The 27,863-nt window shown below is 44.5% G+C and overlaps 1 protein-coding gene across 1 annotated transcript in view; it reads right to left on the reverse strand.

Annotated features, from left to right (window-relative positions):
* The window catches only part of LOC111226106 (myelin transcription factor 1-like protein), a 37,423-nt gene extending 10,710 nt beyond the window's left edge, over window positions 1-26,713 (reverse strand). Inside the window, exons 1-11 of the mRNA XM_022751197.1 lie at window positions 26,667-26,713; window positions 24,425-24,903; window positions 19,702-20,862; window positions 16,651-16,785; window positions 13,869-13,959; window positions 12,410-12,517; window positions 11,280-11,506; window positions 10,102-10,388; window positions 3,860-4,117; window positions 2,015-2,136; window positions 615-683 (exon numbers count right to left, since the gene is read on the reverse strand). Of these exons, the coding sequence (XP_022606918.1) occupies window positions 615-683; window positions 2,015-2,136; window positions 3,860-4,117; window positions 10,102-10,388; window positions 11,280-11,506; window positions 12,410-12,517; window positions 13,869-13,959; window positions 16,651-16,785; window positions 19,702-20,862; window positions 24,425-24,903; window positions 26,667-26,713 (2,984 nt within the window). The remainder of the gene's footprint in view (window positions 1-614; window positions 684-2,014; window positions 2,137-3,859; window positions 4,118-10,101; window positions 10,389-11,279; window positions 11,507-12,409; window positions 12,518-13,868; window positions 13,960-16,650; window positions 16,786-19,701; window positions 20,863-24,424; window positions 24,904-26,666) is intronic.
* Between the last annotated feature and the right edge of the window lie 1,150 nt (window positions 26,714-27,863).

Below are 27,863 nucleotides of genomic sequence, written 5' to 3' on the forward strand. Positions count from 1 at the left end.
ATGCATGATGATATATATTGCTTGGTTAGTGACTGATTGGTTGTACATTACTTTTTTTGATGGATTATGGGATACTATGAGTCTACTATGTGTATAATAAGTCTCACTATACATTCAGACAGCAATACAAAATCAAAAACTCCCTATATAGTGCACTATATATAGGGAGTAGTGAGCAATTTCAGGCACAGCCAGTGTGTGTGTGTTCATAGCAACAAAGAAACATGTCACCCAGTGTGACACTGTGGCTCAATGACGTGTTTTTAATAGTGTTTAGGCAACAATGGAGCTCTATGGCACAGAGGGATAAGATATATCAGGCTTTGGATACACACACAATGCTTATTAGTAAGATCAATTAATTATTGGTTTTAGTCTTTTTAATGGATTTTGTTGACAATAAGCAAATATAAAATATAATCAGTCTGTTTTTAATTGTTTTTCTAAATAGATCTTGAGCTCCATGAATCCACATAAGAGCAGCCTACAGTTTCTATCCATACAGAGCTTTTCCTGACTTATATGAACTAACACTGATGAAGGTTGACCTCGCGCTAGGCAGAATGAGCAAGACACACAGATCATACATATGAGTGAGTCATCTCACGTCTTACTTGAGCTCTTGTGCGTTGTTGGCCAGCATACTTCGAATGCTTTTATCAGCTAAAGGGCAACCTGAGAGGCTGAAAAATACACCAGTGCAACATTAGTTTCACCAGAGTGACAACACACCCCAACCACTGTAACACAAAGCAGTCTCTCAGCACCCGCACTCATATCTACACATACTGCACAAACACATGCGTACGTAAAACATCAATCAGAAAATGCAACAAAAAAAAAAAAAAAAGCCATGATGCAAGTGCAGGGAGCTGATTAGAAAACATTAACCCTCTGAGTATTTGAATTCTTATGTAACAAGCATGTCGTGCTCTGCACTGTGTTCAGACGGGACTGAGTGGATAGAAAATGTGACTAGAGGAGCGTGTTCAGGGGGAATCTCCTGTACACGCAGCCATGTCAGCCTCCACACTCAGTCCTTGCAGATTCATCTCACACTGTAACAGACAGCAATTCTGCTTAAGTCCTCTCGCTCTGAACAGTAAAATGCTTAGTCTGCATTGCACTATGGGAAGGGGCCTGGAGGACCGAATAACATCAGCTTAGAGAGCTTTACACACAACCCATTGAGGGGTAATTTCATCCCAGGGTTAAAAATGAGCACGTATCCAATCTTTAATTAATTTAGTCTTCTGTTTTTTGATAGCTTTGTTTCAGGATGTCAAGCTGCCAATAGTCAAAGGGCTAACGAATAAGAGAGATAGAGACATTCTGCCTACAGGTGTCTGACAGCATAGTCGAGGTAAGCTGAAAACAATAAAGAGAAATAGACTTAGAATCCACCAGGAGAAAAGGAAGTCACACCTTCGATGTGAGGCGAAATTGCTCGTCAAGTGACCACTTCCATCACACCCCGGTGTGGGACATCTGCCACCGGAAAAATAGACAGATTTATAAGCCCAAAGGGAAGGAAAGGAAAACGTGAAAATTAGAGAGAAAGGGGGGTTGTCTCTGATTTTTTATTTTTTATTTTTTTGGTTTTCATTGTTTCCAGTTTAGCTTCACTGTCTGTGATTAACATCGTGGTTCCTGAGATCAGCTACACTTGATACAGCACGATACTGACAACTAGTGTTGTGTCTGATAAAGATAAAGCATCAAAAGAAGGAAACTACAATAAAGGCATCAGTAGAAGCTACCAGATCTAAGATCAGTGTGGACGAATGGATAAAGCTGTTAAATTAAAAAAAGGAATATAAATAAATAAAAGAGTCATATAGCAAGCCACTGCCAGCAGCACAGGATGGGGGGGGGGGGGGGAAGAGAGGTGGTTGTCTGATGTTTTAACTGGTGCACAAAGAAGGATGAAAACAAAAAAAGGAACTAAGATGGGGGGGGGGCAGAGCATGAGTAGGGTCAGGTGGGATGTTGGGAAGTGTAGGAGGGCTCTTACGTTATCAGGTCCTTCTTACTCTCCTTGCACTGGATATACTTGGGCTTGGGGCTGGGCATGTTCACATCCGTGGTGTAGGAGCGGTCCTCCAGCAGGTCGTGGAACGGATCCAGGTCGTCCGGCTGAGGTAGGGGGGAGAAGAGAGGGAAGAGGGGACGAGGAAGTGAACGGGGAGGAAGAAGACAAAGAGGGAAAGGGGTAGAGAGAGAGAGAGAGAGAGAGAGAGAGAGAGAGAGAGAGAAAGAGAGAGATGTCACTCCATCATTATATATTTCTTAAGAAATCGTGCTTCAACACTGTGGAAGTTGGAATGCATTTTATTATCTGCCACATGATGAAAACTCAGATTTCTAGAGTTTCTTTTTCCCTCACCCTCCTTACCTCTTTGTCTGTTTTCTCCAGACACACACACACACACACGCGCGCGCACACACACACACACACACTACATGCACACCTGTCAGTCCATAGAGCCTTGTCAATTTGAATGCTAATGGTTGAGCCTGTGTGACTATTGAGCCTCACCTGTCAATCTCACAGAGGTAGAAAACAGAATCCCTGAGAGGAAATAATGACTCAGTGCCAAATGAACAGTGTGTGTGTGTGTGTGTGTGTGTGTTTGCGGGCTCACTCATGGGTATGTACATGTTCACACAGCATTCTTGTGTGTGTGTGAGAGAGTACAGAACATTCAGGGAGTTGGCTGGCTGTATTAGTGTAATGCACCAGTCGGTCACTAGATGGCACTGCGGTGCAGTGTCAGACCGCTGCCGCCTGTGTTGGTGAGGGGCTGTGCTTTGTCTGCAGTGCACACAGCCAGGGCACACTGGCTGTTGATGCAAATCCTCTTTCCTTTCTTCCATGCTTGCAGTGTATATACAGTAATGCCCATAAAGAGACAGGCCCAGATACAGCCCAAATTATCCAGCGCTCAAGCTGTCTCGGAGTGTGTGATGCTGGGTCAGCCAGTGAGCTCCTCCAATTAAAGGGAGCGTTAGCCTGAGAGGCAGGCGGGAAGGAGAACGACACATGCATACATACAGAGATGCAGAGCAAAAGTAGGCTAGAGATGAAACTCACAGATACACGCAGACACACTCCCAAAGAGACATGGGTACAGACATGCACATACTCATATGAATATTCACATCTCTCACACACACACACACACACACACAAACAGAGGCACATGTACTGTACATGCAAGCGCCTCCACACACTGACAGGCGCACCCAGCAGTGCTGCATTGATTTCCAGCAGTTCTTTGATGAGATGAGCCATTTCGATTCCCTCCCAAGGTGCTACTTTGCATAATTCATTTTGGAGAAGAGCGAAATGTAAAAACAGAAAGCCAGCATGCAGGGAGCATGATACAAACAGAGCAGATACCTCTGTGCATGGCAATGCTGACATCAATTAACATGCAGATTCATTAGGTTTCCCTCAAAAATCCCTAATATGACTTTCTAATGATTCCAAATATGTAACAGTGAGTCAGACGGGGAGGTAAGAAAACCTAGAAGAGAATCAGATGGCAAGGCAAATGTTTGACTTGGAGGCACCGTGTTGAATCAGTGGTTTGGAGGGAGATAATTTGGGCTGAGACACAGGGAACAGACAGAATAAACGGCGCATGCCAACTGCACGGCTTCAAAAACCGCAAACTATCATACAGTTATCACCTATCAGTCATTTGTCTGTCTCTTCATCACTTGGACGTATGATCAAAAATCAAATATTTGCATGAATAAAAATGATGACACCATGTGGAATTTATCCGGCCACAACCAGACATTAGCAGTCAGACGTATTAACAACACTGTCCTCGTTTATTTCCCCCTTTACCTCTTTCTCGTCCTCATCTATGTGTTTGATCTTGGTGTAGTCTACTGGCAGGTCCCAGCAGTCAGCGGCATCCCCCATGCCGTAGCAGCGGGAGCCCAGCAGGGCAGCTTGCCTCTGGGGGGACATGGGCTCTAGAGGGGTGAGCACAGAGTCCCCTCCTCCTCCACCACCACCACCACCTCCACCACCACCGCTGCACAGACGCTTGCTCATACTCAGGTCCAACGTACCGTTCTCATCAACATCTAGACCGGGACTCTGGAAGGTGCATGTAAGATATGGTGTTTGTGCGTGTGCATGTGTGTGTGTGTGTGTGTGAGGAGTAAAAGGTCGGGTCAGTGTATGTGGAGGAGATGTGTGTGTGTGTGTGCATGTATGTGTATGTGTATGTGTGTGTGTGTGTGTGTGTGCATGTTGAGTTTTCAGTCAGATGATTATGAGGGGAGGGTAAAAGGATGCGCAGGACATGAGGAGGCAGGGATGGAGAGAAAGGGATAAAAGAGAGAGAGAGTTTCTGATTAAATAACAGGCAAACATATTCATATTCTGGGATCAGAGCTGGGCAAAACAGTGGCTGAATACGTGATGAATACTAAAGACGGACATGAAAAGTGCTTGAACTTTTGAACTTGTCAGATGTCTGGAAAGATGGATCAAGAAACACTCGCAGTTCAAATATCTGAAACAATATTCCAATTTATTTTTTGCCCAATTCTGTCCAGCATGAAACATGAGACACTTGCAGTGTACAGTAACAGCATAGCGTGACACTCATAAGAGGGTCAAAAGAAGAAGAGGTCATCAGTGCTCCAGGACGAGCGCATCCCTCTGCGAACCCCTCCTTTCCTCTTTCTTTCTCTCTCTCTGTCTCTCTCTTTCCTTCCATCCCACTGTAGTCTGTAATGTGCAGTCGGAGGGATGTGCGTGCGTGCGTATGTGTACGTGTGTGTGTGTGTGTGTGTGTGTGTGAGCCTAATGCGAGTGGACATCACAGGGGGGGCAGGGGCTGAGGGTGAGGGTGAGGGTGAGGGTGAGGGTGAGGGTGAGGGGTGTGGTTGAGAGCAGTGATGAGCAGCAGTGGCTGGAGCTCTGCTGCTGCAAACCCAAAAAACAGAGGCCGAACTGTACTGTGCGCCGGAGCAAAGTGGGTCACATCCACTAAGACTGACTGCCCACTGAAAAGCATTCCCTTTATCTCCTGAGTGCATGTTTGCATCTATACATTTGTGCATGCATTTCTTTTCTTTAATCTAGACTGTACGTATCAAAAGGGCCATTAACCCTCAGGGATTATGTTTTGGTTGGTATGTGCGTTTGTTTATGTCCCTGCTCTCATTAATACCCCTCTCTCTTTTCTCATCTACACTCTCCTCCTCATCCTCCTCCTCCTCCTCCTCCTCCTCCTCCTCGCTCCCTTTCATGAGTAGGGATGCCTGCTCTAATGCTTATTCTAGCCGACAGTGTCCCTGGGGGTGGATTCTCCTGGTGTCTGAAGCCAAAAACCTCTGTGACGCACGTTGACTCAAACGCACGGGGTGACAGAGGTGATAGGGCAACGAATACTGCAAGAACCGAGGCTGAACCGGGGACTTCAAAATAGTAATAGAAATAAAAAATAGAAAAAAAAAAAAAAGGGGTAGTAAAACATTATAACTGCTTGGTCATTAGTCCGTGGAGGAAAATAACTCGCTGTAGAACTATAGGTGCTATAAAAAAAACTTGGGAATCAAGCCAGACAGACAAACATGGAGATAATGGCCTGCTAAACACAATGCCTGTTCATTATAAGGGCTCAACAAGCACAATGCAATCCGAGCTTTTACCTGTCTACAAATATCCACGATGTACGTGTATGCTTCTACACACAGAGAAACAGGGGTATCGTTTTTGTACCCGAAGGTACATTTTTCAGAAAAATACCCTGCAAGGTGCTGAAATGCTCCTCAGGGTGATAACTGTGTGGTGATAACCTTTGTTTAATTTTAAAAGTACTAAATCATTGCTGACAGCAAAAGGTACATAACTGTAATTCTGACAAGATGAAGGTTCAGGCAGATGATGCTGCAAATCAGTGATTGCAAAATCTTGATTTAGTGATTTTTTTCCAGTGATTAGAGGATGACTCCTTAGGTCTTATGCTTCAGCTTAATGTTGAAAAGCTGCTCTTCGTCATGCGCTGAAACAAATCAGTTCTATCAGAACAATACATTGAAGTGCACTGAAAATTGATTCGTTTACATTTGAAATGTAGATTTTTTTTATTTTTTTTTTAAAAGGTGTAAACTAATTGTCAGTTTTTAAAAATAAATATTCGTCAATAACTGTGAGTGATTTTGTCTCTGAATGTAGGAGGATGTTTTTGCCTCATAAAGGTGCAAAATGGCACGTCGCTCAAGGTGCCGGTTCTGGGACGCCTCGGCGGCTCACCTGGTGGAGCGCACGTCACATGGGTTTAGTCCTAACTGAAGCGGCCATGGGTTCGAGTCCGACCCGCAGCCCTCTGCTGCATGTCATTCCCTCTCTCTCTCTCTCTCTCTCTCTCCCTGACCTTCCTATCTCTCGCTCTCACTGCACCTATATAAATAAAGGCAAAAATGCCAATAAAAAAAACAAACTTTAATTTAATTTTTGTGCCAGGATATAAAGGCACATTTTTGTCAGAAGAAATGTTCTATTAGAGGTACAGGCAAGAAGGTACAAAAATGTACCAATGTTCAAAGGTACAGTGCTGTACGCTGCTAGGGTGCGAGCTGGAGCGACAAAGCCTTTGCACCTTTGCACCTCCATTCCTGTACTTTCATCTCTTAGTGTGTATCACTCACTACTAAAACCCCACTACAAGTAGAAGAAGAAAAGGACTGTAAAAGCAACAGAAGCAGTCTGTGTTATGTAAAGGTCAAGTCGCCGAGGAGGCGATCCAATGGCGCGCACTGACTGTGCGTGTTGCCGTGACTCGTCTTGTCGCCGTGAATATGCTCAGCGGACTGCCCTCTCCTTGTCAGCCATTGTGTTGTATGTCACTGTCCAATTAACGCGACCCACCCCTTCATATCGAATTAACGAGAGATGATATGTGAAGGACGCGCCCCACCTCCTTCATCTGAGGCCACCCCTTCCTCGCTCTGACCCCGCAGTAACCCCTGACCTCTGTTGCCATGACGATGCTGGAAGTAAGAGGGCCAGAGCGTGAGAGGTCACTTGCTAATTCCCACCACATTACTTCTGCCCACCTACTCCAGGTCTTAAAATAAAAGCAGCATCATGCCCTGTCCTCCTCTCTGGCCTTTCCTGTGCTCATGTCTCACTCTTCACTCTGTTGGCTCTCCCTCCTCCCTCCTCTTCATGTATTGTTGTTTCCAACTTATCAAACATTCGTGGATGCCTGTTTATATTTTTGAATGCAGTTAGATAGTATGCTGACACCAGGATTATCTTAATTTGGCTAAATGTTGGGATGTCCTTGGAGTCATTCCCAGCTTTGCACAGGGGTGTGTCCCTTTGCAAAGCCCCTCTAAAGCTGAGGGTTTAAATCCTGTCAAAATCATTTCTAAAAGTACAAATAATTTCCTAGCTTCAATATTATCCTTTAAATGTCATATCACGCTATAACTACTGGAAGAGGCATTTGAAATATGGAATGGAAGCTTACTGCTGCTAACATGACAAAAAAATCAGCTTATAATAATATATATAATATAATAATATCTTTTATTATTTTCTTGTTATTACAAGAAAGCAATTTATTCAGTTTTTACAAGAAACTTTTCTTTCACTTTAATGAAACATACTCCAGCTTTATATAGTTTATATAAAGTTTATATATAGCTTTGTATATTGTGTATGTCAGACACTGCATGTGAAAGCAATGAGCTGGTACACTGCAGCTGTTAATTAGTAATATTACATTATTTTGTTAAAGGTCCGTATAGTATAAAGGCAGATGTCCATGTGTTGTTTGATTATAAAGCAGGTCTAGGTTCTATATTAATACTGTGAAAGTATCAAAGCCTCAGTCCACAGAGAAATGCACACAGCCTGTATTCACAAACTGATCCTTAAAACCAGCTGTCAGGACTTTGTGATGTCACAAGGAAACAGTCAACACCGTTAGATATGCCCCAAGCCCCGCCCGCCTGGACCCAATGTCCAACCTTGCAGGATTTGGTTTCTCTGTTTTCCTGAAATCTTCTATATTTTTATTGGATCACTCAGAAAACAGTTGGCCAATTAGAAGAGAGACTCAGAGCCTCCTCTCTTCTGATTGGCTCACTGACCTGTTGTTACTAGAGCTCCAGAGAGAAGCCTGAGAGAGGAGATGTAAAACTACATTGAGATGGTTTTTGGTTCTTAAAACCACAAATATATCTTCTTATGGATCAACACTTCAAATAAAAAACAAGAGAAGAGGAAAATATGGGACCTTTAAATTTGTCATGTATCTGAGTTTTCCATATGATGCAAGACAGAATTTACTAAAATCTGCCAGTAAAGCCCCAATACAGAAACAACTTGAGAAACATAAAAGCAAACATAATTGTGATTCATTAGCTATTTCAAATAAGTTTTAGGTCCCTGGATGTTGGGGTGGTACATGTACCTGCCTGGAAGGTAGAAACAGATGAAAGTATGCTACAGTATGCTATGCTTTGAATATAATTCTTTTAATGTTAAGTGTATTCATGATTAATTTATGTAAAAACACAGGCATAGTCCTTCAAATAATATGTTTCCCCAGTTTTGAGTGGAGCTCGAGTGGTTCCCAACCTGAGAGTCCGCACCCCTCTGAGAGGTAACAAGATAATTTCGAGGGGTCACAAGATAATTAGTGACAGGAGAGAAGAAAAATATTGTTCAGCTAATCAAATTTAGATTTTTTTCCTCTTATTGTTCCATATATTTGCTTATTTATTATAATAACACTGTGGTTGCACGGCTTCGTGGCAGCGCTGCCACAGTAGGCTAATCTCACTGGTCAACACACTGTGCACTCAAAAACATAACTTATCACTTTGTACAAAAAGGGATTCCCCTGAAACTGAATTTCTCTTTAACTGCTTTTCTAATTTCCATTATTCTAACTATCAAGCAGCATTTGACTTAAAGACATTAAATACATACAATTCACTTCAGTCCTTTAGTTGACCCATCTACCAATAAATTCAATGACTAGACTGAGAGGCAGAGAAACAAGCAGAAAGTCAGACTGAGAAAAAACAAGGAGGTGAGAATAAATGTACGAATGTGTGTGTTTGAGTGTGAGTGTGAGTGTGTGTGTGTGTGTGTGAAGTTTCATTCAGACATAGAACAGAACAGTGTGCGCCACGAGGTGAGGTGTTGAGATGAAAGAAGAAGAAAAGAAACCTGATCTGAAAGTCTGATCTGAAATCTGAAGGCTCCTGTCTTCCCATCCTGCCCTGAGAGCATCCTGCCCTGAGAGCATCCTGCCCGTCTGGCCCCGGAGAAGGACAGACAAGAAAATGAGATAGGACCAGGGAAAGAGCTGGACCGCTTCAGGCATTTGTAGCCACCACCTTTTGTTTTGGAAGTATGTTGCTTTTGGCTTTTTTCCTTTCCTCCTATTTCCCTACACTCTCCCTTCTTTTTCTATAACTCTTCTCTTCTCTTCTCTTCTCTTCTCTTCTCTCCTCCGGCGCTGTGACATTTAGAAACCTCTCACCAAAAAGGCTTTCTTTGCTCTCTTTCTTTATTTTCAATTCTATCACCTTGGCTCTCATTCTCTGGCAGTCTCCGCTGTCAACATTAGCATTAAGCCAGCATTAGCTCTCTGCTGTGCGCTCTCTTTCTGGCCCCCATTTTCCAGCTCAGCATCTGGGTGCAGATAATACAGGAACACCGTCACCTTATCGCCTCAGAAATGACACACTGGGCTCACGCCGTGTCAAACGGCGCTTCGTCCTGCTCCTATCTGATCCCCAGACAGAAAATAAAAAACTGCCCTGCTGAGCCCTGAGTGTAAGACACAGCCTTGGATCTTTAATGGAATGTGTGTGTGCGAGTGTGTGTGTGCGTGTCTGAAATCTCCCTATCTTTGTCAGTGTTCACTGCCAGCATCAGTATAATGAAGGAAGCACAGATATAATCTGTCGGTGTGTTTTTTTTTTTGTAACTACAGCAGGAGGAAAAGTCTGCAGTGAATACTGAGCGTGAGGCCACTGAAACCGGATGATCTCATTTAACCGACAAAATACATCATCATACGTCATCACAGTCTCGCCTCCTACCTGCGAGCACAGGTCCTGGGGCTTCCCCGCCATGCCGTGGGGCATCTCCCTGCAACGCGTGGACAGGTTGAGGATGGCCGTGGCCGCCATGTGGGCTGCCTCCATGTCGTGACTGTAGTCGAAGCTGCTCTTGCTGCAGGTGCTGCTGGCGCTGCTGCCCCCGCCCCCGCCGCCTCGTCCCGCGCCCCCTCCTCCACCTCCACAGCTCAGGCTGCTGCTGCTGCTGCTGGGAGCGTAGGTGCTGGTGGTGCTGCTGGCCGAGCTGGAGTTCTTGCAGTAACGTTTCGCTGTGGGACAAATCAAGAAATTTAAATGCACATGTAACATGATTTAGAACGTGGACGTAGCTAAAGGTGAGTAAATTCAGGTTAGGTAGGTTGATCCTCGAGTTTAAAGTTAGACCCTGCAATCCTGTCATATACCGTACAGCTTTGACTAATATAAGAATATTTTCCTTGCCAAACTTTTCTAGTTCTTAGATACTTAAAACAAACAAACAAAAGATTTATGTTCCATTAGATTTGGTATCTTAAATGACCAAAAAATAATCTGCCACAAAATATTCTTGTGACCCTGTTATGTGTTATAAAAAGTTTTATGCTCATTGAAATCTCCTGAAAATCTTGATTGTACACTTATTATCTTCAACATCAAGTCTAAGCAACAAGTCCTCCAATCCATACGAGCATGTCGGCCGTTTGTTCCTACCCTCAAATACCACCCAGAGGAGCGTTTCCTAATATAGCACCACTACCGGCGGCATGCGTTATGGACCATGGTTGTCATGGTTACCATAATGAACACATCTGTACCAAGAACGGCGTACCAAACGTTGACGTGGTTGCTATAGTAACAGTAATTGATTGGTTAGGTTTAGGAAAAGATCCTGATTTGGGTTAAAATAACTACTTCCTATCCATCCACCACAACCTCCTCCTGACGCGGACTTTGTCTCTCTTTATAGCACGTCACCGCACTTTTCCCTTTGCTCCTGTCACAATTACTACGACCACTAGATGTCGCCTAGCAACAAAACGTAACTATGGGTCGTAATAAGCTGCTGAACAAACGACCTGTCTGCTCGTTTTTCACAGGGAGGACAGTCTCATTGAAAGACTACATCCAACATGGGAGAAATGAAAAACAGGAATGGCATAGTAGTGGTAATAAAATAGTACCGTCATATCCTTTCGGGGAGGTGTCCCGTTGCCCGTGAACTTTGGGTGCGATGGCCCGTTTCCCGTACACTTGGTGGCTGTTGCTGCCGTCGAAGGCGCTGTAGTCGAAGCTGGTCTTGGAGTACTTCTCCAGCTCCTTGGCCAGGTTGGAGCGGGGCGTGCTGGTGGAAACATTGTTCTTGTAACCATACTGTGGATAGTCCAGTTGTTTGACAAAGCACATAGGCCTGGAAAATAAATGACGAGGGGGTGGAAGTTGGACCGAGGCACTCAACATTGCCCAGGGGAAAGAGAGGGAACTTGGAGGGGTTTGGATTAAAAAATAAAATGGGCAGATGCAAGGGGAAGGGGGCAGACTGTTATGGTCAAACTCCAGGAGAGGAATATCAGGGGTGATACTGGTGGATGGAGGGGTGACTTAAGGTGCAGGCGTCCCTTTTATATGGCTGTTTTTCTCCTCTTTCTTTAAAAAAAAAAAAAACACATCCTCCTACAAGAGTTTTTCATGCATAGTCAATAAAAAACTGAAAAAATTGAATTTTCACATCTTTTATTACTTTTGCATTCTTTTGATATGCCTTTATCATTTGATATGTGTTTATAGGGTGACGGGCCTTAATCTAAGACCTGGAGAAATGAGATGTAAGATCCTGATGCTGTGATGTTCGGTTAGATATAAATATAAAATTTACAATTACTTAAGACTTTTCATCATAACATTTCATAACTATCAAAGAAAGTCTCAGTCAAAAAGCTCTGGCTGTGATAAATGTGGCCAATTTTGTTGAAATCTAATAAAGCGATTTGCCTTCAATAGTGAGCGGTGAAATGAAGACGCAGTCTCTTCAAAGTATTCTCAGGGGACAGGAGAACATAAACATGAAACAAAAAGGGGAGACTTAAAATCTCAATAGCGTTACTGAACGCAGGAGGAAAAAAAAAAACAAAAAACGTTCCAACATGACTGAACAGCAGCTGTTCTATGTGTAAAGTATTAAAGTGTAAAGTTATTCTTTTTGAATCCACATTCATTTGCCCTTTAAGTGACCAATTTACCACCCATTTCTCATTAAAGGTATACCTGAATTCCATAACACATGATGCGGGTAATAGTGTAGAGTGAATACTACCTTAAGACTCGGTCAGAGGCCTGGTTGGACTTGGGGCCGTCACAGCTCTGGTGCTTCTCCTGGGCTTTGGCCAGCTTCTCGGCTGCAGCGATGGGACATCCTGACAGACTGAAATGAGAAAGCAACTCAAGTCGCACGGTGGACTTCACATCTGAGACACACACACACACATATTACACTGAATGCACATGTCGTTCGGCTTGTTGGAGTGCCGGGCCGAGAAACAGCTCGCGCACATCTGTCTGTCTGTCAGCCGATCGATCGCACCGTCTACAAGTGTGAAAATACCTGACTATAATTTAGTCTCTGCTTAAAATGCAAAAATCTTTTCATTTTCATCACTTTTCGTACTTTAAATAACAACACAATTGGCAACAGCTTGCACGTTTCTGGTTGAGCAGCTTGAAATAATTCTCAGAATAGAGATTCCCATATGGACAAATGTGCATTTTTTGTGTGTATTCTGTAGCATCTTGTTTCCTTCAAACACATGGTGACAAGACACACACACAAGCACACAGAGCACACACTCATATACACTTGGGATCTACACCTACAGTGTGTTCCAACAGAAGTCAGAGCTGTAAGACTTCCTCATGACAACTAACTGACCAAATGTGACAAAAGGTTCATGCTGTTATCCTTAACCCCTATTATTCTCCATCCAGTCTGTCAACTGCACTGTGTCTGACCACGGTGGAAAAATTATCCATGACAACGGCCCGAAGCCAAGAGTACCTGTCATCAGACGTGCATGAATGTGTGCAGGGATGAGGAGAGTGTGTACCGGGTCGGGGAGTGTGAGGGAGTATACGGAGGTTCATATCAGCTCTTTCTAGTAAAAGTGAAAGTTTACTGTGCGTGTCCATGTGTGTGTCTATTTTGCGGCGCGGCCGTGTCACTGAGCACAGCATGGAGGCATCGTGTTCCTCCCAGGTCTGCACCTCTCCTGTCACCCTGGCTGAGTGGCAGATAGGTGCTAATGGCTGCTGCTCTGCCCGACTCCCTGAGCATCTGCTCTGGGTGACACTCCTCTTTCACTGTCACCTCACCCCGTCTGACAGCACTGGCAAGAGCGCCCTGCTATTTCAGTCTCTCCCTCCAAACCTGCACCTGATAGATGCCATTTTTCACCATGAGCTGATAAATGATTTATGCTGTGGAAGGTGTGAATTGCTGCATTCTAATCAGCCTCAGTTTAAACTATGGGGTTGCTAAACAGATGAATCCTTCCTTCTTATAAGAGAGACTGCAAGCATCCACACACAAAATAATAATGTGCTGGAAAAACAAAAAGAATGTTTAACAATAATTAAACAAGTAGATGAGATGGAAACATCAAAATGAAACAAGAACAATACCTCAAAAATAAATCAAAAAAATGAGCCAACTTCCATAGTAAAGAAAGGAGGGTGCAACATGGACAGTGCCAGTTTCATATAGGCAGGCTGTCACTTACCTTCTGTGGGAGTTTCTGTTGCTATTGACATGGCCGCGTCCCGTGCAGCCAGGCGTAGGACACTTAAGAACATTCTCATACATTGCCACAACTTCATTCAGACAGGAGATAGGAGTGAAAGACAGGGAAGGTTAGGAGCCCCCTTTACAATCAAGCATGAGCTCTATTAGTATGTGAGGAGCTTGGCATTATAAACATCATTAAGAAATGAGCCTGTGTGAACCCAAATGACCTCTTCTTCATTTTAATGAACACTAGTTTGAAAGGGCAGGCAAGGTTTCCCACCATATTGCTTCCACTTATCCGGCCCTTTCAAATTAGTATTCATGGAGTGGCGACAGTCATGAATAAAAAGATGTCATTTAAGTTTAACAGGACAAAGCCAGCAAGAGACAGAGATGGAGGGAAATTTTGGGCATGCAGAGAGCGGCGCAACCAACAGCTAGCAATCATGCAAAACACAAGCCTTGAAATCAATGGAAGAAGCAGACAGATGGAATACAGCTTCTTGATAGAGTGCGCTTTGTTATCGTCCGCACGTTGTTAGGGTAGTGAGTGCAGTCTTCAATACCATTTACCATTAAAACAGTCCATAACTGTCTCAGATCCCCTCGGCAACCCACCAATTAGATTAATGATCTATGGATGTCCGAGAGGAGCTGCCGGAGCGCTGCAGGCGGGGGCGCGGGGAAGGGTCGTCTCGACACCGGTGGAATGCCGGGCCAAACCCCACCGGCATCAGCTTCATCATTATCACCCCCTTAAACTTTAACCCCTCATCATCCTCCTTCCCTTACATACTAATTGGTATTCGGTGCAGGTAATTGGACAAAGCCTGCCACCTCAACATGCCACTAGCCAATACATTATGCATATCCCACTTCTGCCGTGGCCTCTGCATAGAGACAGACAGAATGGCAACAAATTAAAGCAGTGGGCCTGATTCAGAGGGCACCCATAGAACTACAGGGATTAACTACAGCGGAATAGTACGAGGAAGCAAGCGGGAGGCAATGTAGTTTGCCACTCTAAAGACAACGCGAAGACTTCGGGATTCAATATTTTCATATTTTACAGAAAAAGAGCAACAATGAGCCAACGGGAATAGCAGTTGATGAATTTAAGATACAATTTAATCATCATTTTTTTTTACATTTCCCAAGGAAGAGTCTGGCCACACTGTGTGATTTCCCAATTAAATGAAGCCATTAATAATACATTGTCCATTCAGGCCAGCAAATGTGTTAATAGGGGAGAGAGACTCGCCTGTAGCTGAGTCTGCCCTGCAGGCAGTCCCATGTCCGACTTGTACTCATCTCTACCTTTAAAAGGGGCCATAAGAATGTTGACAGAAACATGGTGGGTGGGTGGGGTGGTGGGGGGAGCGGGGGGGGGGCTGCTTTTTCATAGGCCGATAATGCAGAGACTTACTGATATACTCACGCTACCTAAAGCACGCCGCCTTCTAAACAACGCACAAACACGGAGAAGAGAAGTTTTTTTTTTTGTGATCCAAAGCATCCTGTTCTGTGTTTGTGGTATCATTTCCCCCAAAAGTCAGCCCGATCAACACAAGTGAGGAACAGGAGGAGGAACACTGACATCATATTCCAAAAATCTCCAGTGACAATCAATTCAAGCCCTTTCCAAATTCCATCCTGAGGCTCTTGATCCCAGTCAAGGTCAACTGCTCTGAGTCATTTCACATTTCTGGGAGACGAGTACATCTCAGGTTAGGGGACTTTTGTGTGAGCGGCGCTCCACAGAACAGGACTCATATGTGACACTGCTGGTCTTTACAAGCCGGGCTTTAATGGTAACTAATTTCTTTGCCATTATTAAAACCTCTTTTATTTTGATTGCAGTCTGGGTCATGGCAGATCATAACTTGATTTTCACGCTGCGGTTAATGAAACGTGTAAAGGGGCTTTTATTGAGAAGTTTGCACAAGGTGAATGGGACTAAATAGCCAGGGTGAATTCTCAAAAGGGAAGACTCACTATTCAGCCAAGGCTAATGTTTATTGCCACTTCACTTGATCTGTGGCTTAGAGATATGATACTGCCTTTCTATTCAATATAACTTAATTGAGTGGGGAATACAAATAAATGAATGGGGGTTCATGGCATGGATGACTGAAGCAGACACAGTGTTATCAAGGTCTGTGAGCATTTTCAACTTTTGTGAAAAATGAAATGTTAAGACTCAATTACCATTAAAAAGCTACACGAATTAATGAAATGCAACAGCGTGACATTTAACCTCTTCTTATCAGTCATCCATGCACTGACCAGCCATGCTGTGAAGACGCATGCAACCCATGTACAGTAACCCCCCCCCCCCCCCCGATCATACGCCCTCAATCACTGTCAGTCAATCTCGCAGAGGAGAAGGTCTCTTGCAGTCAAGTAAATCACCGATTGACAGCTCTTGACCATCCCACCAATCACCGCGTTGCCACTATTTGCACATCACTAAGGCCTCATTTCCCGCCTCATCACCACGGCACACTAGGCAGGCAATCAGCAAGCAAATCCACGGCCCCATGCAAAATGTCACAGGAGAAGCGCAGCTGCAACCCGTCTGACCCCTCACTGTACACCCCGCTGAAATATCAAACACGGTTCAACCACGACAGCAAGCACACAGGACGTGCCAGACACAGCAGTGGTCACGGGAAACATGCCGATCCCTGAACATCAAAGGACATCAAGGCCACAGGTTGGGTAAATAAAGTAAACCTATGTTTGGTTTGGCTGGTGTGTGTGACAGATATGCTTACTTTCTGGTGGCACCCGGTCTTTGTGCGGACAGCCGGAAAGGCTCCTGTGGTGCGGGTACAGGCCGGTCACGTGACCCGTGCCATCACAGCCCGGTGTCGGACACCGGCTTTCCTTCTTGTCCGCACGTGAAGCGTCTGTGAACAGAGAGGCACATGGAGGTGATCACATATTCCCCACATGGTTGCTTACTTTTCACTTATTTTATAATATATATTTTTTGACCTTAACGAGCAGTAGTGAGTGATCTGTGGACTTTTTTTTCCCTGGGTTTCGCAACTCAGGCTACAAACAGGCTACTGCCCAATCCTCTGACTGATGGAGGTTTTACCTGCAGCCTGAGAGGAAGACTGTGGACACCACTTAAAAACATATGATGATATGACATTTTAATGCAGGAAATAGAAGAACTTTTAAGTATTTCAGTTGAACAGCCTCTGACTTCATGTCTGAAACTAAATCTACACTCTTGACTATTGTAATCAAACATATTTGAAATTTAAGTGGATTTGTTTTTTATTTATAGGCTATTATTTATTGCTATATTTAAAGACGCAATAATTAGCTTGTTGACAGATCTTTTGATCATGAAGTTTGTTTACTGCAATGAAACTGTGAACATCTGTGAAATATTTCAACTCCAGTGTTAGTGACCTTCAACAAAAAGAGTTTGATCTTCCAGTTTAGCTTGAATTAAGAACGTATCATTAAAGCCACTCCTGGCTCCACGTGACAGTTTGTTGACCTGAGTGAGACAATGAGGGTCCAAAACACACACACACACACACACACACACACACACACACACACACACACACACACACACACACACACCGGATAAGATTGTCTTTCCCTTCCCAAAACCTGGTTCTCCTATTTCACCCAAACCCAGGTCAGATATGGTTACCACCAAAAAGCCGGGTTGCCATGGCGTGCCAACTGGCAATGTTTCTGCAAATGCAACCACCCACCTGTAAAACACGTTGACCCTCAAACAAGGTCAAAGATTCTTCTTACTGTGAACAATGGCTCTTGTAGGATGCAGTTTACACTACCATTTAAAGACAACGGGGAAAATTTTCAATAGCAGCCTATAATATCTTTTCATAGCAGCATTACAGAAGGTGAGATTATCAAGTTTGAGCCACGTGTGTGACTGAAACTTTTATCAGGAGCTAGTATTAGGGAGGTAGACTATTTTAAGCTTTAAAGGCAGGTGTAACTTGGTAGCTCCACCTAAGGCACCTACTGACAAACCAATATAAACCCAGAGGTTGCTGAGTAAGAGCATACAAGAGGAATAATCAAGTGAAGGACAGAATTAAGAGGTGGCGTGGAGCACACCTTCTCATACATTTACAAGCGAGTCACCAAACCAAATCCCATGTCTCATTAATCAGAAAAAAAAATGCACCTCATTATCCTCTGAGGCTGTCATCTGTCTATGTCACGTTAGGGGCACATGGGTTTGGTACAGTATTGCTACGTCATGTCTCTCTCTCTCTGTCTGTCTGCCACCGGTGCAATAAAGGCAGGGGAATTTCATGTTGATAAAGAACTTGGTCTGCATGTAAAACGTGGCTTCTTAATAATGGCTTCTTTTCAGGCACATTATTACACTGACTGTTAGTGTTTGAACAGTATGTTGGAAACAATTCCCCATTTCCACATGCACGGACGCACACATACACATACACATATGTGATGGCCGTGCGTCTGCCACGTTTTCCATCGCGGAGAGTGGAGGCAGCCGAGTGGAAGGCATATTAGAAAGCAAGGGATATTGATTGTGGCTGGGGATGGTCTGCGCTTTGCATAGCAAATGGCCCCCATTACCATACCATCTCTGGATAATTAATGTGCAGTCAGTGGGCCTGTCGTTCGTTATCGGTCATTCTGGTACTGTTCAATTTTCATCTCAGCCTCATGTTTCTCTTAGGGAGCTGGTCTCTACTCTGAAACCCCCCCCCCCCCCGCCCGAACCTCCACCTCCACCCCTACCCTTCTCCCTTGCCATGTTCTGTTTTATAAATCATACAGAAGAACCCTGGTCAACGAGTGACTGCTCCTATCTTGCCCGGGGAAAGATGTTATCGTGATGCAACTGTCTCGCGTCCTCTCATTATTCCTACATTAGCCAGACACAGGGGCGATAGGAGGCTCTTGAAATTAACATTTGTGTGGCATTTAAGTTGCAATATATACCTGCTGTGAATTGTGTGGCATTTTGGTGTAATATCACCCTGCTGTGAATTAGCATGCTCTTATTTGTTGCTCTCATCTGATATCTTCCTTATGGGAGGAAACCCTCACCTAAGTCTGAACATTGTTGCAGTAAAGGATACGATGTGAGGCATAATTATGAGTGAAACAAGGGAGCTGGCAATCAGACCTCTGCAAATGCCAATGCAATGTGTCTTCTCTGTAGGTATACAAGTACATCCAGTACACACTCACCACTAATGGAATACTACAGTCTTTGTAATATATGTATATTTGTGTCGCTGTAGTATCACTCAGCATCCATCTGAATGTTAGGTCATAAAAAAACATAAAAAGATTATTTGTTCCCTACAGAATGAATCCTTTCTAAAAGCAGACGGCCTCTGTTTTGTAGCTTCCTCTCCCAAGTGCTTGCTCAGGTTTAAAAATAGGCAGCTTTACCCCAAGCTGCATCGCAGGGATGAGATTTGCGGTCCTAACAGGCCGTGCAGATTGCCATTACTTATGCCTGACAAGCCTACCCTCTGATGTTTCCATGCTGGCCTATTTTAACAACATAAGCTGCTGCTGCTGCTCCCGCTGCTACCGAGATGCGAATTTCCAAATTGGCTGAAAAAGCTTGTCCTGGGGTTATAGTGAGGTTCCCAGAATGCATGTGGGCTGTCTAGTCTCCGGTGCAGGATAGATACAATACAGAGCCCAACAGTGGCAGACAAACATTTTACCTGAGCTTGTTAAATGAGGTAAACATGCCTACACTTGTGTAGATATGGTTTCTAAAGGAAGCTCATGTGCATCTGAGCGTGTCCCTGTTTGAAAGAACCACTCACCTTTATGGTAGAAAGGCTTCTTCATACCATCAGGAAGACGGGCTTTACGCTCAACACCATAGCCGTGCCGCGGGCCGTGGTCTTCATGGCTATACCTCACCCCATCTCTCCTGGCAGCCTCGGCTGCCATTTTATCTCGCATCGCCTTGGCGCGTTCTGACTCTAGTGCAATGGCCTTCTCCAGGAGGGACAGGTTACCCTTTGTCATGTCAAACACTTCTTCAGATCGGTCTGATGTCACTGAGGCGGTGTCCTCGTCAAAGTCTCGGTGGTTGGTGTGATACCGGTCATCCTGCGCGCAACTGGAGAAAGCTTTGGAGCGCGGGCTCAGCTGCTCCTCCAGCTTCATGAGATTGTCCATGTCGGAATAGTTCCTATCAAGCGTCCGCCTGTCGTCTTGGCTATGGTGGAAATCCCCATAGCCATGATGCTGGGGCTGTTGATTGGGATCTCCGCACGAGAAATGATTTTGCTGGGATGGTCCATTTCGGTCAGCGGACTTTGTTTCGCTTAGTTTCCGAGCCAGGTCGAAGCATTGGTTTCGTAGGCACTCCAGACTGCTTAAACACACTTCCTCGTCGCTGTTATCTATTTGTCCATTACTGGTGGTCTTAACTTGTCCATTACCACCATTGTGTGCATTTCCCCCATTGTGGGTACAGTCAGTCTCGTCCCCGTTCTCAGCCCTACCATCCTCAAACTCCTGTCCGTCTAAATTGTCAGACAGCACCGCACCGTGACCTTGTGCCAGCAGTTTAAGGGAGTCCACAGTCTCCCGAACCACGTCACTGTCAACGTCCAAACTGAGATCACCCCTCTGCGTTTCATCGCCTTCCCCCTCTTCTTCTTCCTCCTCTTCCTCCTCCTCTTCCTCTTCCTCCTCCTCCTCCTCCTCCTCTTCCTCGTCCTCCTCCTCCTCTTCTTCCTCAGCACTGTTTGAGGAGTTGCTGTTCATCTCAGATTCTGTCATGGCTCGGTTGGCGGCGTCTTCTGCGATCTTGCCCAGGTTTAGGAGGGACTTGGCCACAAGTTCGTCATAGTTTTCATACTCGTCATTGTTGTTGTTGTCCTTCTCAGTCGTCAGGCCAGATTTGGCATTGCTACCGCCACCTCCACCACCATCGCCCTCGCCCCCCTCGCCGTTGCTCATCTGATCGTCCTCTGTTGGACAGAAAGAACAAACGTCTTGTAATTTCATTTCCATCATTCTATTTTACTGGTAAATCAGATTTCTGGGCTTGGTCCATCTAAATTGGATAAGGAACTCTTTGCTTCCCCTAATAATTTACTTTGAGAGTCTTAACAGCAGCTCGTGTTCTGAATTGTGAATCACCACAGGAAGTTAAATATAGCGGTTTGGGAAAGTTCCAGAGAAACATGCTCTGGCAAATGAGAATCTGTGAAACCAGGGACTATATCTTTGGCGAGTATATTTTTTGTACTAATTTCTTGGATGTCTTTAGAAAGATAGTCACAGGTCTTATGATTAAAAATATTTCTAAAGATTTCTGTAAATAGTTGCAAATGAGGTAACATTTTATTCATTTTTTAGCAGTTTAAATCAAAACATTGTGAGAAAACCTTTGAATTGGAAAGAACATTTTTTTTTTTTTTTTTTTTTTTTTTTTTTTTTACAGGAGATTCAAAAATCTGCAAGATAATATGGTGTTCCATCTACAACAAGATGAACCCCAGTCGGCAGCAATTCATAGTTTGCTAGTAAAGTTCTTTTTTCATTCAATCATCAGTACCTTTTGAATTCCTTTCACTGCCTAATTGATTCTGACAGGCTGCAAAAGGTTACTGAACCTCTTCTGTCAGTAATTTCAAGCACTCACTCCTGGAGCACTTCCAATCTCTCCTTTCACATTTCCGCCCTGAGCCGCCAAGAGCACATTGCTCACATTGGCGTCACATTTGCCACTTACATTCCTGTGGAGAAAATGAACCCAGAGGCCCACACACGGTAAATCATAAATAAAGAGTTTCCCTTCTGGTGGGAACAAGCAAATCACAAGACAGTAAATAGTATTAATAGAACTAAAAAAAAAATTTAAAAAAAGTGTGATTGTTTGTGATGAAATATTAATTTTCACCAGGTTGAAAGACTTCTCCGTAATCAAAATATACACAGTGATTTGAACTTGAGTGTGTTCATCAGATCAAAGTTACAAATATGAAGCATATAGTGACAATGGAATATGCATAAAAACAAATCTGAATATCATCCAGTTATATACGTAGGCTACACAAACACTGACTTTCCTCACATACACACATCCTTACACACCACACACTCCAATCTAATGAGAGCAACATAATATTGGCGCTCGGGGGCTGAGGGCTTTAGAGCGGGAAGAGGGAACAGTCATGAATGACCAGGCACATATTTTGACAGTGGAAGGCTTCTTACTGCAACCTTCTGCACCAGGGGTTTAATTTTTGTTGGTATGAAACATGGCACAGGAAAGCAATTTGAAGAGCAATCAAGGTACATAAAAGGGATATGGAACCGAAACAGATTAAGGAGGGAACAGAGAGGCTGCCCTGCCCTGAATTGGCTTTGGATTATAGCTACAGAGATGTGCATGCCACTGAGAAACACAGGGAAGCTTCACAACGTCACCTCTATTACATTTAGGAGATTGGAATCTGCCCAGCGACCATCCAGCACTGCTGTCTTGGGGCGAATGGAGAACATAGTAATGATGCATATGGAAAGAGCTTCCTGCCTTTTTTTTTTTTTTTTTTTTGAAAAGGAATTAGCTGCAGATTAAAATGTTGTTTCCTTCTATTCCATAAATATACACGTATCATAATGATCATAGAGCTCAATGCAGAATTTATACTAACTACACACACTGTGCCGTGTGAATACCAATTATCAAAAATAGATGGTAATCAGCTCCCACCCATAGAAAGACAGGCTGTTGACAGGCTGCAGAGACGGTGGCAACAGTCCACCGTCACCGAGTTAAGGGTAAGGTCTCTTCTGTGGGCTCTAATGAACACCAGTCTGTAGAGATGTTTTCACATGTCTGCAAGAAAATAAGAGCATGGCTGCTGAGGTGCCACATCAACACTGGGTGGGTATAGAGCTACACTCCAAACAGGGTTAACACACTCCTCTCTCAGAGCTTCACTCTTAATTGGACTTGAAGGCACTGTCAGGTCCAATCGTGATGCAGGGGTGCAAAGCAGAATCTGCTGGAGAGAAACCTGCCAAATCTGGTGTTGGGCACGTCAGGGGGGTGAGGGGAGTGGGGGGTGGGACATATGGGGCAGGAGTTTCACAAAACTAGGTGGTATTTTTGTAACACGTTTCATGTCAACAGCTCTAATATTTATAAGATTAAAATATATCAAGGGACCAGCAACTTCCGACTTCTAATATCTTCTGATATTAAAAATGATTGGCTTGTTGGCAGCCTTTTTCCTGTGGGTGGGTGGGGGGGGACATATGGGGCAGGAGTTTCACAAAACTAGGTGGTATTTTTGTAACACGTTTCATGTCAACAGCTCTAATATTTATAAGATTAAAATATATCAAGGGACCAGCAACTTCCGACTTCTAATATCTTCTGATATTAAAAATGATTGGCTTGTTGGCAGCCTTTTTCCTGTGTCTTATGAGGAAGGTTAAAACTTTTCAGTGGAAAATAATTGCAAAGGGGAACCACGCTGATGTTAGTCATCAATTTAGATAAATTTTCTGTAATTAGAAAAAGTCGTAAATATTTTTTTTAAAAAGAGCTCTCTGAAAAAGAGAGAAACGAGCAAACAAGCAATTTGGTGCCAGAGCACAGCTCCTCCAGCTTCTAGTGGCTTCAGACTTCAGGAGCAGCACAAGAGTCTGTCTTTCAAAATGAGTTGATACAGGAATAATCCACTGTATGGTTTCAGCCGTGCTGGATTCAGATCTTTCCTCTCATTCTAATGCAAAACAGTCTGTGTTTGAACATCACACGTCCAACTGCCCTAAACTACTTTATCTAATTCATAAAATATAGAAATAAAGGCTAAACCACAGGTATGCAAATGGAGCATGAAAAATAATGGTAACATTTTTAAATATATAGAGAATCTCTAAAGGAATAGTTCACCATTTATTCGCTTTATGGCGGAGAGTTGGACGAGAAGATTGACATCACTCTCGTGTCTGTATGAAGCTACAGCCAGCAGCCAGTTAGCCTACCTCAGCAGCTAGCCCGGCTCTGTCTGATGGTAACAGACCACGTCTACCAGCACCTCCACAGCTCGTTAATCAACATGAAATCTTGTTTGTAAAAAAAAAAAAAGAAAAAAAAGAAAAATGAAGTGTAAAAACAACAATTTGCTGTTTTAGAGGAGGTTCTGTGCCCAAGTGTTTCTTGGCTCAGCTGACAGTTGCCAGGCAACCAGTGGAGACTCCAGGATGTTACTGTTGCCCAGCCAAGAAATAGTCTGACACATGACCCCTCCACATAAAAATGGATGTGCCGCGTTAGATACTGGTAGGTGGACTTTGCTACGTTCGAACAGAGACAGGCTGGATGTTTCCCCTTTGTTAGCAGTGTTTGCGCTAAGCTAACTGGCTGCTTCATCCTTGGTATGATCTTCTCATTGCTCAGTCAGAAAGCGAATAAGCGGAGTTCCTAAGATGCTCAACTATTCCTTTGAAAAATTGTTTAAAACATCTGTCCATATTGTCTCATCCAGCGTGATGATGGGAACGTGTTCTCACCTTGCCCTTGACCCTGCTCTCCTTCCTCCTCCTCTCCCTCTTCATAGTCCACTTCCTCTACCGCTTCCTCCTCCTCCTCCTCCTCCTCCGCCTCGTCCACCCTCTCATCATCACCCTCCTCCTCCTCCTCCTGCTCCACCTCTACATCCTCTTCTTCCTCCTCGTCCTCCTCCTCCCCCTCTGCATCGCCTCTCTCCACCTCCCCATCTTCGTGCTCCATTTGCTCCATGTTGTAGTCCATGTAGCCTTCCACCTCCTCCTCTTCCTCCTCCACTTCTCCCTCTTCCTCCTCCTCCTCCACGGCTCCTTCCTCCTCCTCTTCCTCCCGATCGTCCATCTCTTCGGTCCCGTCGGTCTCGTAGCACTCCTCCATCGTGGAGTTGTCCATGTCGTCTAGGTAGGTGCTCCTCTTGGGGGAGGTTTCCAGGGTTTGTCTGTCTAGACTCTTTCTCTTCTTGGCCAGAGGGCAGCCATACACACTGCAGAGGAGAGATAAGAGAACAACCATTAGCTGTTAGCCTCACCTAGCCATATATGCTAACACATATTTGCACCCAGCCCTCTGTAAAGTTCTGTGGTTTACAAACTACATTTGAAAGGAAGACAACAAGGAACAAGGGGCAACGGCTCTTGAATTCTTCTTCTGGGAAAAATATGAAACTTTGCTTAACCGACCTTAATTAGACATGTGCTCATTAACTATTGAGCAATTAACATAAAATGCTCAATTTCTTCTAGACAACAACTGCAAGGGGTAAAATCAGGATCTTTGAAGCAGAGGAATCAGTTTACTTTGACATTCGTTCATATTCAGGTAACATCAATTTATTCTCTTCGCCGTGCGTTCTCTGCGAACACTTCGCTCCAGACTGATACGCCCTCATTCTGACGTGAAACCAAGTGCAGCGAAAACACAACAACAGCCAGTCTGGAGCTGTCTGCGAGGGAGAAAAGACAACCTGTAGCCTGATTAAAGCACCTCGGGTTTTAATGTATTCTCTGGCTCCCCTCGGCAGCAGGGGGACAGATCCTAATCTGATAATCTGATAATCTGTGTATTCGCTCAGGCTATTGATCACAGGGGCTTAATCCATTTCACTCATCAAACCTCTGAGAGCCTCCGAGCTGCTACCTGGGCCCCCCACCCCTCCTTGCAGTGGAAGTGTGTGATGTTAAAAACGTGTGCTGCTGTTTGTGCGTTTATGTGTATTGTGTGTGTGTGTGTGTGTGTGTGTGTGTATGTGTGTGTGTTGTAGCCGTTCACACGTATGTGGCACGTTTGAACAAAGGCACCCACACAGTCGGACTTATGATGAGTTCTGCTGAGTGTTTTGGCCATCAAATAAACTCTCTGTCCAGGCTCCAGTGTAAGAGAGCTAAACACGCTTTGGGCATGTTCACTCAGCTGTGAAATATCCCTGGCTCCTATTTTTACAACCTCTGGACATTTCCCCAGCTCCACGCTACTTAGAGTAAGACCTGATGTGAATGAATGGCACAAGGCTGTGTGTGTGAGAGTAAGAAAATGGTTGTTGTTAGTCAATGTGTGCTGCTTTTGTGGTGGAGCGACTATGGAAAAGGCTTATCGCAGTGGTTAGGTGCTAATGGTCTGTTGCAGGATGGAGGACTGCAGTCTTAGAAACCCATTTCTGTTCCTTCTTTTTCTCTGTTTTTCATGTCAGTGTGTCCCACAGGCCAATATCCTATCTATCCTCCCCTCTCCCCTCTCTCTCGCTCTCTCCTCAGTCCCGCACGTCCATCAGTCAGTCAGGGTCCAGTCACCTGGCAGGCTCAATCTCGCCAAGCCCAAGGATTCCTTAATGGTCTGACCCCCTGCACCCCCTGCAACCAGGGGCCTCATTTCATTAATCTAAGCCCACATGGAAACTCATTCCCTGCCTGACAGCCAGACCTCTCCCCCAGGGCAGTGTGAGGGTCTGCGGGACAGTGGAGGGGGTGGGGGTGGGGGGTGGGGGTGCTGCGGCACTGTGATCAATAATGCTTGTGACCAAACATCTCAAAAGCACATTAAAATGCCACTCATCCTGGCCCCTCCGTTCCAGGGCCCTCTCCAAATAAATCAAGGGCCGGTCCCAGCAGGTTAGCAGCTGCCAATGCAGGCGGGCTGGCAGGAGAGGAGAGGATAGGTGAGTGGGAAGAAGGAGAGGGAGGGGCGGCAGGGATGGAAAGAGGGGAGAGGGAAAAGTGGTGTGGGAAAAGGCAGACAGACGCATCCCCTCACCACTCCTCTCCTCTCTCCGTCTTCCCGTTCTGCCTCCCCACCTTCATTGTAACAAGAAAGCGGCCTTAAGGTAGTCTTTCGCTGTCGCGCATTAAGCCACCGCGTAGCTCACTGGCTGACAGGTATTAATGCGACTACACCTGAGTCACTCTGAAAAATGGTTGTTGAGTTGCTGTAATTGCTCTGCAACATCAGCTAATAGATAGCAAATAATAAATACTTGGCTGTGTATTTTTCCATTGTATGTTCAAAAGGAGTCAAGTGCACTTCATTATTTTGGGTCAGGACTGTACAAACAAAGAGGCCTATGATAGATAGAGGGCGAACATGCTTAAAAAAAAAAAAAAAAAAAAACTTGACTACGCTAAAAGTTCCACCTACAGTGCCGTAGAAATGTGTTTGAAAGCTCCTGCTCAGTTAAAGCGACCGCAGAGCTTCTCCTATGTAAATGACTTTTTAATCACGCTGGTGTTAAGAGGCGTCGCATGCAGAATAACTTTGGTCTCAGGTGTCCTCCCGTCCCTGAGCTGTCAGGTTGTTGTGACACTGTGAGAGGTGTGTTTGCCCCGACGCTCCTATAAGCCCCATGATGACTAAGCCACAGGAAGCCTCCACGGCTCCGCCATCCCACGTTCCCTAGCTCTGTCGCTGTGTGACCTTGGCTACAACATTCGTCATCACAGGCTCCGCATCCCACTCACTGCGCTTGGCAATTAAAATTCCGGAAATAATTAGGTGGCATTTAAAGCTAAAAAAAAAAAAAAGAAAAAAAAAAAAGAGAAAGAAATTCTGCAGGAATTGTGCAGGGAAAGGAAGGAGATGAGAAAAAATGCTGCTCCACTGTTAAGTTACTCTTTTGCTTCGTCCCCTGGCAGCATCACAAAATCCTTCAAGAGGAGTGCGCGGCATGAGAGGTAGCAATCAAAAAAAAAAAGAGCTTCAGATCACAAAAAGACTACTTCATATTTTATGGAGTGGGCATCCTCGGCATTATAAGATGGAACAAATTCTTTTACAGTGTGAACAAGTGGCCCTTTAATGCAGGACGAAAAAAAAAAAAAACCTTCTGGAAACGTTACAGAGAGGGCCCCATTTCTGGAGCATTAATGTGAGGCAGGAGAGAGGAGCGGCAGGAGAAGGAAAGCTCCCGTTTGGCTAATTTTGGGCGACAGTTGAGCGACTGCTGGAATGCGACAA

Source organism: Seriola dumerili, unplaced genomic scaffold, assembly GCF_002260705.1.
Source record: "Seriola dumerili isolate Sdu_G_001 unplaced genomic scaffold, Sdu_1.0 BDQW01000149.1, whole genome shotgun sequence".
Taxonomy (NCBI): Eukaryota; Metazoa; Chordata; class Actinopteri; order Carangiformes; family Carangidae; genus Seriola; species Seriola dumerili.